This window comes from Myotis myotis, unplaced genomic scaffold (genome assembly GCF_014108235.1).
Source record: "Myotis myotis isolate mMyoMyo1 unplaced genomic scaffold, mMyoMyo1.p scaffold_m19_p_6, whole genome shotgun sequence".
Taxonomy (NCBI): Eukaryota; Metazoa; Chordata; class Mammalia; order Chiroptera; family Vespertilionidae; genus Myotis; species Myotis myotis.
The window spans coordinates 43,281,341-43,294,301 of NW_023416368.1; the positions used below are offsets into that span (position 1 = coordinate 43,281,341).

A 12,961-nucleotide genomic window follows, 5' to 3' on the forward strand; every position below is an offset into this window, starting at 1 on the left:
ATAGAAGGTATAACAAATCCAGTTAATTTTTCAAATAAACCAAGCAATGACTTATTTGTCAAATTAAATAGCCAAGATAAACAATTTTTATCAAATTAAATAACAAAGATTTAAAAAAATAGTAGTCACTCCTAATTAACACTAATGTATCTTGATATTCTCACTACTACTTGGCTTATATCTGGCTGAATTTTAAGTAGCACATTTATAACTATGGATTAATTATGGCTATTTTACCCACTCACCTGGCGGAAGGCTCTAACCCAGGATTACCACCCGTGTGGCGCTCCCTCCCCACGCAGCAGCCTCAGGGCGAGTTCCTCCTTTTCTTGCGCCTTTCGGCCCTGTGCCAGCTTCACTGTTTGAATTGCTGAACTTTTTTTCATATCAGATGCTTGTGATCATATCTTTGCCTCTACTGGTCCCAAGTCCCAAATTTTGACACAGCAAATCATACAATATTATACCAACCACTTTACAACTGCTAAACCAGATTTAACATATTTATGATTTCTGGTAGATGCTTCATAGTCTTTTTCCCCCTTTATTAAGATATTATAAATGTGTCCTTATCCCCCCAATGTCCTCTCATCCCCCCAATCCTGCCCTCATCCTCACCCCCTGTTGTCCACATCCATCGTTCATCGCTTCATACTTTTTTGGTGCAATTTTTACCACCCATTATAGAAAAAAACTACCAAATCCCACTATATATGAAGTTGCTTTTCTTATACCAAGTTTCCTCTGTAATGCATATTAATTAGATGACCAAAAGGGCTTTTTTGGCTTAATCAGAAAAGGTAAAAAGGAGATAAAAAGGGCTCACAGTTCAGATTTGTTATAATAGGGTTGATGAATGAAAAAGTGGAAGTAGAATTTTTCAAATCCTAATTTGCATTAGGATTAGGCTGCTTTTCTTCTCTGCACCTGTATTTCCCATCAAAAACACGATCCTTGAACCGAGAAGGACACACTAATGGGTAGTGAGTAATACCAGTGTGGAGGGTACTGGTAGAAGTTACGTGAAGTCCAGGATGGGGCCCAGGTGAACTCCATCCCAGGGCATCAGAGAATGAGAAAGGTGACTGCTCAGTCCCTGTCAGCAAATAGGAGAGAGGTCAAAGGTGTAGCTTTTGTGGCCCCGGAGACGCCGCATGGCGAGTAGAAGGCGTCTGGTGTGGGAGAGGCTGGGTGTGAAACCTCAGAGCCACTTTCCTGCTTTTGACCCAGAGCAAGTTGGTTAACTTCCATCATACCTTCTATATTAGGAAATGGAATAATGTCCCCCTTGCAGGGGTGTTGTATTCTATGAGCTAACAAATGCAAAATGTTAGCGAAATACCTATGTATGTGTGATAGGTGCTCAATAACAGGCATCATTAATACAGATCAGCATGTTTACTGTAGACCCAGGGACGCAGTCTCCATGGATTCTTTTAGTTATTTATAGAAACGTGATTATAGCTTCTCTCCTCTTTCTAGATCAGTGGTTCTCAACCTTGGCTGCACATTAGAATCACTTGGGAATCTTTTAAAAATCCTGATTGCTGGGCCTCATCCTCTGGAAATTATGCTTCTTTGTTACTAATGTGTGGCCCCACCCCATAACAAAGAAACAGAATTTCTGGAGGATGAGGCCCAGAAATCAGGATTTAAAAAAAGATTCCCAAGTGATTCTAATGTGCAGCCAAGGTTGAGAACCACTGTTCTAGATGAAAGGAGATGCTAATCTCGTTTTAATCTTCACAGACGTAAGTGCTAACAGATTTCCTTATATATCACATTATGCTCTAATGGCTTTTTTATTCTTTCAAAAAGGGTGAAAATATTGAATGAAAATTTCCATGATGCCATGTTAAAGGGCTTAAAGGGCTTTAAAAAGGAACAAGCAGTAAATACTAGGAACTCTGCTGAGTGCTAAGGTTACAGAGACGCAAGTCCTCCTCTCACAGAGCCTGCGGCCTGCTGGGGTAGAGAGGACCTTAAAGGAAAAACTCAGAGTTACTGACAAATCTTGGTAAGCACCGTGGGGAAACCCTATAGCACACTCTGCGAGCAACACGGCAGCCCTCACCTAGACTGAGTGGCAGCTGAAGAATGTGCACACGTCGGGGTGTGAACACAGCCCTGTGTGGGGAGAGGAGGATGTGGTGATGGAAGGAAGGAAAAGGCAATGTCAGGGAGAGGGCAAGAGAGGAGGGGCGAGGGGGAGCCAGCCCAGCACGCAAGGCCCAGGGCCAGCTCTGCGCCACAGCCTCAACTCAGCTCCAGCCAAAGACCCCACGACATCCTGGCTCGTCTGCATCAGTCCTAAACTTCCCACTGCTGGCTGAATATCAACACACGAACGTTTCCGTGTCACCTCAAACTCAAGGCGCTATCTTTTATTTGAACCACACAGGTCTCCCAGCTTGCTGTCCAGAGCACACCTGTCTGTCCCATTCCCACCAGGAGCGAGAACAGCAGCAAAGTCCGCAGTCCCAAGAGCACAGGCGGCACAGCCTCAGAACCAAGTCCATCTGATCAAAACCCCCCACACCTCCCAAACCCTTATCGTCAGCATTTGATAAATCCTGGAAATTATGTCAGTGAGAAACAGAATCACTAGTTACATATTAAAATACACGACAGCATCATTTTAGAACACATAATTTATTACATTTACGAGTTCATAATAAAATGGATAACTTGGGAACCTTAAAAATGAGTTAGAAGTAACAATCTGATGTAAAATTCTCAAATCTCAGAAACAGAAATATTAACATTTTAGTATATTCGTGAAATCTCTTTCTCATGATTAGCATAGTCTAGAACAGTGATGGCGAACCTTTTGAGCTCGGCGTGTCAGCATTTTGAAAAACCCTAACTTAACTCTGGTTCTGTGTCACATACAGAAATTTTTGATATTTGCAACTATAGTAAAACAAAGATGTATATTTTTGATATTTATTTTATATATTTAAATGCCATTTAACAAAGAAAAATCAACCCAAAAAATGAGTTCGTGTGTCACCTCTGACACGTGTGTCATAGGTTCGCCATCACTGGTCTAGAAGTTATGCTCTTCCAAAGGATGGGGGGGGGGGGCGGGGGCGGGGGACAATAGACACACTGGCGGAGGCAATGAGTCTTCTCAGCTGCTTTATTCTCCACTGAAGTCCGTGCCGGTTATGTTTCCTTTACTCCCAGGAAGCTGCCACTGTCCTGCTTCCCAATAACCCCCCAAAACAACGGCAAATGCGCGTGCCAGGGGCAGGGCCTTTGCCCTTCTCGGCAGGCTTTCCCATTCAACCTCCTAGTGCAGCAGCTTCCCCTCTAAGGCTGGGGTGAACTACGGGCCTTTTTAGATATTTTCCAGGTTCATCATGGAGGCTGCTTTTCTTCTCTGTACTGTAACCACACTGAGCTGCAATTGAAATGAACAGTCAGTAAGCAGTCACTTTCCTAGGGGAAGTCTTAGGTGAATTTTCCACACAGTGTAACCCGCCACAGCTTACAGTCATTGAACATCATCCTAGTGGAAAGGGCCTTGGAAGAGGTCGCCCTCTGTGCTCACTTCTATTTCACTCCTGAGACACTTAAAGTGCCTGCATCACACTAGACACACAAGCCAAATACGACATCCCACAGCTCAGTGACATCCCGGGAATTCCAAGACATATTCCACAGAGGAGGGAGAACAGCCAGAGGAAAGGTAATCGGAAAAGTGGCTAAAACAGAAACTAAGTGTAAGCCAGCACACTGCAGGGCTGGTAATAAAGAGATGATAGGTCACAGTAAGAAAAGTCCAACAGGAAAATAATCTTTACATATTAATTGGAATTGATTAAAATATGGAATATACACATAGTAAAAAAACCTAACAGTGCAAAAAATAAAACGAACGGTACGACATAGCATAAAGGAAATCTTCCCACTACTGTGCTATTTCCATAGCCCTCCTTCCAGACTCAACCACTATTTCCAGTTCCTAAGCATTTTTCCTGAAATATTCTAAATGAGGGTATATGCATATATGTCCTCACCCCTTTTTATTTAGAAAATGATAAAGGATGATGCAGACTTTTCATCTTGTTTTTTTTTTCCTGCTACAAGATCTACCTTAGAAATGCTTCCATATTATTTTCTTATTTTTTGTTAATCTTCACCTAAGATATTTTTTCCATTGATTTTCAGAGAGAGCAGAAGGGAAGGGGAGAGGCAGAGAGAGAGAGAGAAGCAACGATGATGTGAGAGAGACAAATTGATTGGTTCCGCATACACCCCATCCAGGACTGAGGATTGAGCCTGCAACCGAGGTACATGCCCTTGACTGATATTGAACCTGGAACCCTTCAGTCGGCAGGCTGATGCTCTATCCACTGAGTCAAACTAGCTGGTGCGAAATGGTTTCATATTAGATCTATTTTATTCCTTAACAGCTGCTAACTTTCCCCTGCATGGATATTCTTTAATTTAGCTGGTTTTCTGTTGATGGGCATTTAGATATTTTTAATATTTTAAAAGGATAAGCAATGCTGCAATTAGGCTTCTTCATGCTTCCATGTACAGCTGTGCCCAGAGGTAAGGGACCACCTGCAGAACATATTCTTAGGAATGCTGGTCCCAGGTTATGTACACTCACAGCCTGAGAGATCCTGCCTAACCTGCTACCGCACCAACAGCCATCACACCAATGATGTGGGAGCTGCAGCACTTCTTTGCTAATGCAGCCACTCCTTATATGCATCCACGACATTAGCCTCTTGGTCATATACTTGTTGCACATACTTTCCTCAGTCCGTCATTGACTTCATGTAGAAATTTGAAATTTTACATCGTTACATTTACTGATTTCTTTCCTAGTTTCTAGGTTTTGTGTTCTTGCAGAGAAAGGCTGCACTGCCCTGATTTCTAAGACACGGCAGTCATGGTGCATGGTGACTTAGAACACGTGGCCACAGTACTGGCCGGGGAGGCGGTGGAGACAGGAAACCAGAGGAGCAGGGTCAGGACCGGCTGAGTCAGGACTGAGGGGCTCTCCCTGGACCCAGCAGGGTGCTGGGCTGCACTGGTGAGTACAGACAATGAGGATCTCTCACCTCCATCACTGCGTTAAATATCAGGCCCTTAGCAGGATATCATTTCTATTAGCAGTTTCCATTTTTTGGAGGAAAATGAAAAAATTAATTAGAAAGAATTCAGAGAAGGCAAAGATAAAGGTTTAAAAAAACCCTGAATATATGTCTCATAAAGAAAGTTTATAACTTGGACTCACTTAAGGAAAAAATATTAACTCCAGGGGGTAAATTCCTTTTTGTGTATGGGCATAAGGCTGTATGGTTACTTTCCATCTTTAAAGGAGAACAAAATAGGAGAAGAAAAGCTTAAGGAAAAATTTGTGAAGTGTTTACTGAAAAACATTAAAAAAAAAACACCTCACAAAGAGCTAAACTCAGGGCAACTTTGCCATCTGAGTTTAACAGGAGGCCGCTCAGGTTTAACTGTCCAGAGGGAGACGCAGCCAGATGTCACCGGGACAGTACAGCGAAGTTCTGTAACTGCACCCTTTTACTACGGGACTCGAGGTAGGTGATTTTAAGCAGGCACTTTATCACATTCATTAAAAAAGGCAAACTTGAAGCTATAAGGATTGTGATGTAAGAAATTTAATTTCTTATATATCTATCTACTTACCATTTAATGACTAAGTGCTTTGTATGTGTGAATTCCCTTCATCTTTCAATAACTGTAATGGAGGCATTAGTATCCTATGCTGAGCAAGAAGAGCACGAGGCGTAGAGAGGTGGAGGCGGCCCTAAGTCACATGGCTACGGAGGGACAGCAGGCTATTTGTCAACACCAAACACACGCTCCAGACACTGCCCAGCACACCCTCGCTCCTACTACCGTATAATCCACATGAATGGAGGAATTCTTGAGTAATTAAGTAGTCCATTACTTCATTATTCCATAAGAAATTAAACATATTTAATAAAGCTATAATTACTGTCAAGAGGGAGGGGACAGAAGGAGAAGGGCAAATTATGGCTGGATTTCATTTAAGTGTCACCTCATGGTCATACCAGAAGTAGATTTAAAAAGAAAATCTGTAAATATCACAAACATAAACTTAATTCAGTATTCAGAGTTGCTTTACTATGTATAAAATGGTATAATATCTAAGAGTAATATTAATTTTAATTAAAATAGTACATTTATAGCCAAATATAACTAATAATGTATTAACTTGTTTTTTGTCTGCCTGCCTGCCTGCCTATCCATACCTATCTATCGATCTGCCTGTCCGTCTATCTGCCTATCTATCTACCTATCTAACTATCTATCTGAACTGTTTCCAGCCTATGTTTATATTCACTAAACTGATCTCATTTTGTTCCCAATAGGAGGGACTATTGCTCCTATTGTAGACAAATGGCTCATTTCCTAATGATGTGTGTGCATTATGGATAATTACCCCCTTATCAATATTTCACGAATGCATTTTCAAACTCTATTTCCCACTGGACTTTATATCATATTTTAGAGTGATAGTCATATACAAATGTGCATTAAATGGAGTTAACCTATACACAAAGTAATTTTTTCCATTTAAAAACTACAATTAAAACAAAGTTAGTGCATTTGAAATAGTGCGTTCAGAGCAATGCTACCTACTTCCAAATCTGTCGGAAAACACCTGCCCAGTTCACACGCACAGCCTCTGGGGCAGGGCGTCCCTCGGACTTCCTCGGACAGAGAGTTCCACATTCATGCTGTCTAATGTGACGCATGGTCATTGAGCACCTGGTATCTGCTAGTCTGATTGCAGATTTATTTTAGTTTATTTCATTTTAATTAATTGGAGCAGCTGCTGGTGGCTAGTGTCTGTGAGGGATAGAGTGGTTCCAGAGGTGGGAGTCAACTGCAGAGACTGATATTTATTTCTGACTTTAAAGTTTACTTTCAACCCCAAATAATAGAGATTAATTTCAAATAGTTTAATCAGGTAAAAATAATCCTACTAGTTCTCTGGGGACTTCTGAGGAGCCTTTCTTAGCGTGACCCACCCGGACGGTTACTGTCAGGGGCGGCGAGGTGCTCCCTACCTGCTGAGAAGCGGACGCGGCTCTCTGCTCCGCCTGACTGAGCCGCCTCTGGAGTCTGTTGGCTTTTTCTTGATGCTCGAGAATTAACTTTTCACTCTGTGAAGAGGAAACATAAAACAAATGGGTTAGAGATCCACGCGTGACATGGAGGCATTTGTGGAATAATCAATGGGAATCTGGACCTCATCTGAGATACCACTATAAAATGCAAAGATAGTGTCTCCAAATGTACATTTTTCAAGTTATGAAATTCAAAGCTGGTTGTACATCCTCACTAAACCGTTTTACCCCTCCATGTCAACAAAAAAGTGGATTAAGTGCAAAGCAAAGAGAATCAGAAGTTGAGAACGGATTTCCAGTTTTTGACCTGTTAACCTTGAGATGCAGGCTCAGTGCTTCCAGTGTGGGGAGTGTGGAAACACAGACTGCTGGGCCTCCCACCTGGACCTACTCCCAACCTGAGAGTCCTTGTGTCTACCATGTTCCCAGCAGGCGCTGGCACTGCCTGCTGGTGTCCTCAGAGCCACTGTGCTCGGACCAAATTCCAGGGCAGCGGTTCTCAACCTGTGGGTTGCGACCCCTTTGGGTGTCGAACGACCCTTTCACAGGGGTCACCGAAATACATCCTGCATATCAGATATTTACATTACGATTCATAACAGTAGCAACATTACAGTTATTAAGTAGCAACGAAAATAATTTTATGGTTGGAGGTCACAACATGAGGAACTGTATTAAAGGGTCGCGGCATTAGGAAGGTTGAGAACCACTGTTCTAGGGAAACTGGGACATCGTCATTATTAAACGTTCAAGAAACGAAAATATTCATTTTGGAAATCCTGGTTTTTACAGTGTTAGATGTGCCTTAAATGATTTATATGCTAAAGATTTTCTTTAAAAGGTTAAGAAGTCTGTTTCCACATGTTCCCCAAACAGCTATATACTCCACAAGGTATTAGGGTCAACAGAGTTATTAAGACATTGTTATGGGTTGAATTATGCCCCTAAATATATATTGAAGTCCTAACCCACGGTACCTATAAATGTCTTTATTTGGAAATAGGGTTTTTGCTAATGATTATGTTAGAATGATACTACTAGGCTTGACCTTAATCAAATACGACTGGTGTCTTTATAAAAAGGGGAATTTGGACAGAGAGACATGTGCAAAGGGAAGACCATAGAAAGACTCAGGGCGAACACCATCTACAAGCCGAGGAATGCCCCAGGCTGCCGGAAGCTAGGAGACAGGCATGGACCTACCCTCCTCCGAGCCCACGAGAGGAACCAACCCTGCCGACCTCCTGATCTCCAGGACCTCGGCCCTCCAGAGCCGAGACCGCACATCACCAGTGGTAACCTGGTAGAGCAGCCTCAGGAGACTCTCAGCGTCACGAACATAAATCTGACACTGCATGCCATCACGCACATGGCTCAAAGAAGCTTCAGTTAAAAAACGCACCAGTCCTTCCATACTTACTCGCCTGAACAAAATGTTTTTGTATTAGTACAACTGGTATTGTTATTCAATTTTTCTGGCACTTGTGGGAATTGAGAGAGTAACCAGCCTAATCAGGAATAAAAAGAAAAACACACTTTCTATGAAGAACAATATAGTTCCCATGTCCTAACACACAAGTGATTACAGGGACTGTCAGGCCTAGTAACGTAAAATATTGAAATAACAGTATCCTGTTAAAATAAGCTTATTATATTTCTCAGTGTGCCCAAAAGCAAAATTAAATTTTATGATGAGAACTATACTGGCTATTCCAATTTACAAAATTGTTTAAATATGAAGTCGTAAATTTAAGAGGCACATTTTAAAACCAGAGAGAACTCAGGGAAAAAATGCCACCATCTATAATAATGAATTTCATAGTCACTATCAGACTGCACATAACATACATTTTTCTATCTGTCATAATAATAGTTAAGGCACAGTCCAGAAATCATAATATATAGACAGTCGTTCTTTTTTAATGATTCATTGTGGTTGCTTCTGATCTTCCGATATTATTAACATTACTGTGTTGAATATCTTCCTTTAAATTTTTTCCCATTTTAAATGACCCCCTTAGACCAGATTCCTGGAAGTGGGAGCTATACCAAAGTGTACTTTAATGGCTAGGGTGGAATTGTTTTCTAAATTGTTCATATCAATTTATAATGCCACAAAACTTAAGAGTAATGATTTCTCTCTGGCAGCTATAGCAGGCCACAAAGAGACAGTGGGCCAGACAGACTGTTGAAGAAATTCCAGCAAATACATTCGAAGGTGGAACATCAAAAGGAGAACTAGAGTTCTAGAATGCCCTAATCATAATCTAGAAATTACTTACTTTTTTAACACTTCAAGGAAAAAACCTGAATTCTTGCTCTAGTTAGCTCTCCAGTTATCTACAGGAGTATGTTAATATATTCCAGGAGGCCAAAGTATTTTCTACGCATCTCTTGTGATGGATGAAAACTAAACAAAAGGAACAGGTTAAAAAATAATCTCAGACACGCACAGACCTCCGAGGTTCCTAGCAGAGTCTCTGAGACCGGCACCAGCACCGCCTCTGTCATATGCACATGATGGATCCCTGACTCTCAGGCTTTTATTCACACGGTACCACCTGAGGACTTTTGGGTTATGGATGATTTCTACAGGAAATATACACATCTGTACAGCCATTTCCAAGTAGAGAATTAATTTGGACTTGGCTCGAGTAAAAGTTTCTAACATGTATATCAGGCTGCAGCAGAAGGGCCTCCCGCGGGAGTCATTATCTTACCTCAGCTACCTTTTCATTTGCCATTTCCAGCTGAGAAAGCAGCTCTTGGGTATGAAGTTTCTGCCGACTCAGCTCACTCCTATTAATGAAGGGAAGGAGGGAGGAAGGGAAGGAGGGAGGAGGGAGGAGGGAGGAGGGAGGAGGGAGGAAGAAGGAGGAAGGAGGGAGGGAGGGAGAGAGAGTGAGAGATTGTTTAAAAAAAAAATGAACAAGTAGAATCCTTATTAGTGAGATACATGTTCATGTTTCTGTGTGTAAAATAAAATTTCTTATTAATAGACCATATCTAAAGGACTCATTCATTTCTTTATAAAATGCACATATATTTTTTTTTTTTTTTTTTTTATTGCTTAAAGTATTACAAAGGGTATTACATATGTGTCCATTTTATCCCCCCGCCCTAGACAGTCCCCTAGCCTCCCCTATCCCCCAATGTCTTATGTCCACTGGTTATGCTTATATGCATGCATACAAGTCCTTTAGTTGATCTCTTACCCCCCTACCTCCTGCCCCGCAACCCTCCCCGGCCTTCCTGCTGCAGTTTGACAATCTGTTTGAGGCAGCTCTGCCTCTGTATCTATTATTGTTCAAAAGTTTATAATGGTCTCTATTATCCATGAATGAGTGAGATCATGTGGTATTTTTCCTTCATTGACTGGCTTATTTCACTTAGCATAATGCTCTCCAGTTCCATCCATGACGTTGCAAATGGTAAGAGTTCCTTCCTTTTTAGAGCAGCATAGTATTCCATCGTGTAGATGTACCACAGTTTTCTGATCCATTCATCTACTGATGGGCACTTAGGCTGTTTCCAGATCTTAGCTATGGTGAATTGTGCTGCTATGAACATAGGGGTGCATATATCCTTTCTGATTGGTGTTTCTGGTTTCTTGGGATATATTCCTAGAAGTGGGATCACAGGGTCAAATGGGAGTTCCATTTTCAGTTTTTTAAGGAAACTCCATACTGTCTTCCATAGTGGCTGCACCAGTCTGCATTCCCACCAGCAGTAAATGCACATATATTTTGGAGGTTGATTGTACAGTAATGTGAATACACTTAAAACTACTGAATTGTACACTTAAAAATGGTTAAGCAGAGAGAAACCAAGATGGCGGCATAGGTAAACACCTGAAATCGCTGCCTCGCACAACCACTTCAAAAATACAACTAAAAGAGAAAACGGACATCATCCAGAATCACAGGAAGGCTGGCGGGGTGGAAATTCTACAACTAGAAGGAAAGAGAAAAGCACATTGAGACTCAGAGGAGGTGTGGAAGTAAAGTGCAGAGGTACGAAGGCGCACGCGGAAAGGGCTGGCAACTGAGAACATGGTTGTCTTTTACAATCGGGAGGGACTCACAAGCTCCCGACTGCTCTGAACGCCAGTTCTGGGCGAGTCTCTGGGGACCCAGACTCATACAGGGAGAAACTGGACTGTCTGTCTGCTTTTAAGAGAGAATCTTAAAAGCAGCAAGAGAAAACTCAAGGGCAGCTTTAAGAGGTGCTTACAGCGATTACTGCAGGACACTGAGACGCAGGGCTTCTTAGGGTAGGACTGAGGATCAGCCATAGCTGCTTGCTCCGCCCTGTTGATTCCCTGTCACCCCGCCCCACCCAAGCTGTGCGCAGAGGCTTTTGCATATGAATGACCTGGCCCTTTGCAATCTAAAATTACCTAACAAACTGCAGCAGGGTCAGAGAGACCCCGAACATCCAAAAGAAGGCCCCCGGCCCCACAGCAGCTTGCACTGCTTCACAGCGGGGCCTCATCTGGGCACCTCCAAATCCCAAACAAAGAAGAGGAATCTGCAGATCTCTCCATAGCTCCTGCTAGGTAGCCTCAGGCAGAGGCTAAATTAGCACCTCCTTAGAGATCCAAGTGCCAGTGTTCCCAGTGGTCAGAGTGGGACCCGACCATCCAGATTACAACTCCTCAGATCCATAAGGGACACACTCAGGAGGCAGACTCAGTGAGCACCAAAGCCCCACTGAAGCAAGTCTTTCCCCAGAAGGGTGTCTCAGCACAGAAGTTCTCCCACCATAGACACAGCTGATTCTCACAGCCAATTGGCCTGGAGGTCAATTCCTCCCAGTGATACCTACAACAATTAAGGCTTAATTACAACAAGACTGTAAACACAGCCCACAAAGGGGTGCACCAAGAGTGTCCACCTCAGGTATTTGGGGAGGCTGAGCCACTGGGCCCTATAGGATACCTAGCACAGAAAGCCACCCTATCAACACAGGGAAGCAGCCAAAATGCAGAGACAAAGAAACAGGTCACAAATGGCAGAAACGGAGGAAAGCAAACTACTGGATATAGAGTTCAAAACCATGGTTATAAGGTTTTTCAAGAATTTTCTAGAAACCGCCGATAAATTTAGTGAGACCCTCAAGAAATCTAGTGAGACCCTCGATAATATGAAAAAGGACCAAATAGAAATTAAGCATACACTGACTGAAATAAAGAATATTATACAGACTTCCAACAGCAGACTAGAGGATCGCAAGAATCAAGTGAAAGTCTTGAAATACGAAGAAGTAAAAACACCCAATCGGAAAAGCAAAAAGAAAAAAGAATCCAAAAATATGAAGATAGTGTAAGGAGCCCCTGGGACAACTTCAAGTGAACCAACATCTGAATTATAGGGGTGCCAGAAGATGAGAGAGAGCAAGATATTGAAAATCTATTTGAAGAAATAATGACAGAAAACTTCCCCTACCTGGTGAAGGAAATAGACTTACAAGTCCAGGAAGCACAGAGAACCCCAAACAAAAGGAATCCAAAGAGGACCACACCAAGACACATCATAATTAAAATGCCAAGAGCAAAAGACAAAGAGAGAATCTTAAAAGCAGCAAGAGAAAAACAGTTAGTTACCTACAAGGGAGTACCCATAAGATTATCAGCTGATTTCTTAACAGAAACTCTGTGGGCCAGAAGGGAATGGCAAGAAATATTCAAAGTGATGAATACCAAGAACCTACAACCAAGATTACTTTACCCAGCAAAGCTATCATTCAGAATTGAAGGTCAGATAAAGAGCTTCACAGATAAGAAAAAGCTAAAGGAGTTCACCACCACCAAA

General features: G+C 42.2%; 1 protein-coding gene and 1 long non-coding RNA gene across 5 annotated transcripts in view; one reads left to right on the plus strand and one right to left on the minus strand.

Moving 5' to 3' along the window:
• Positions 1–1,822: 1,822 nt before the first annotated feature.
• Positions 1,823–5,365, plus strand: LOC118658308. The gene is made up of 3 exons (XR_004968282.1): positions 1,823–2,017; positions 4,177–4,298; positions 4,846–5,365. It is a non-coding gene; the product is annotated as an uncharacterized LOC118658308 (long non-coding RNA).
• Positions 3,095–12,961, minus strand: part of SCLT1 (sodium channel and clathrin linker 1) — a 99,773-nt gene continuing 89,906 nt past the window's right edge. For 3 of the 4 annotated variants that reach the window (XM_036313659.1, XM_036313658.1, XM_036313657.1), the window contains 3 exons: positions 9,869–9,947; positions 7,089–7,184; positions 3,095–3,406 (listed from right to left, as the gene is read on the minus strand). In XM_036313659.1, the coding sequence (XP_036169552.1) occupies positions 3,344–3,406; positions 7,089–7,184; positions 9,869–9,947 (238 nt within the window). In that variant the 3' untranslated portion in view covers positions 3,095–3,343. The remainder of the gene's footprint in view (positions 3,407–7,088; positions 7,185–9,868; positions 9,948–12,961) is intronic. The other variant, XM_036313660.1, reaches the window with a different exon arrangement.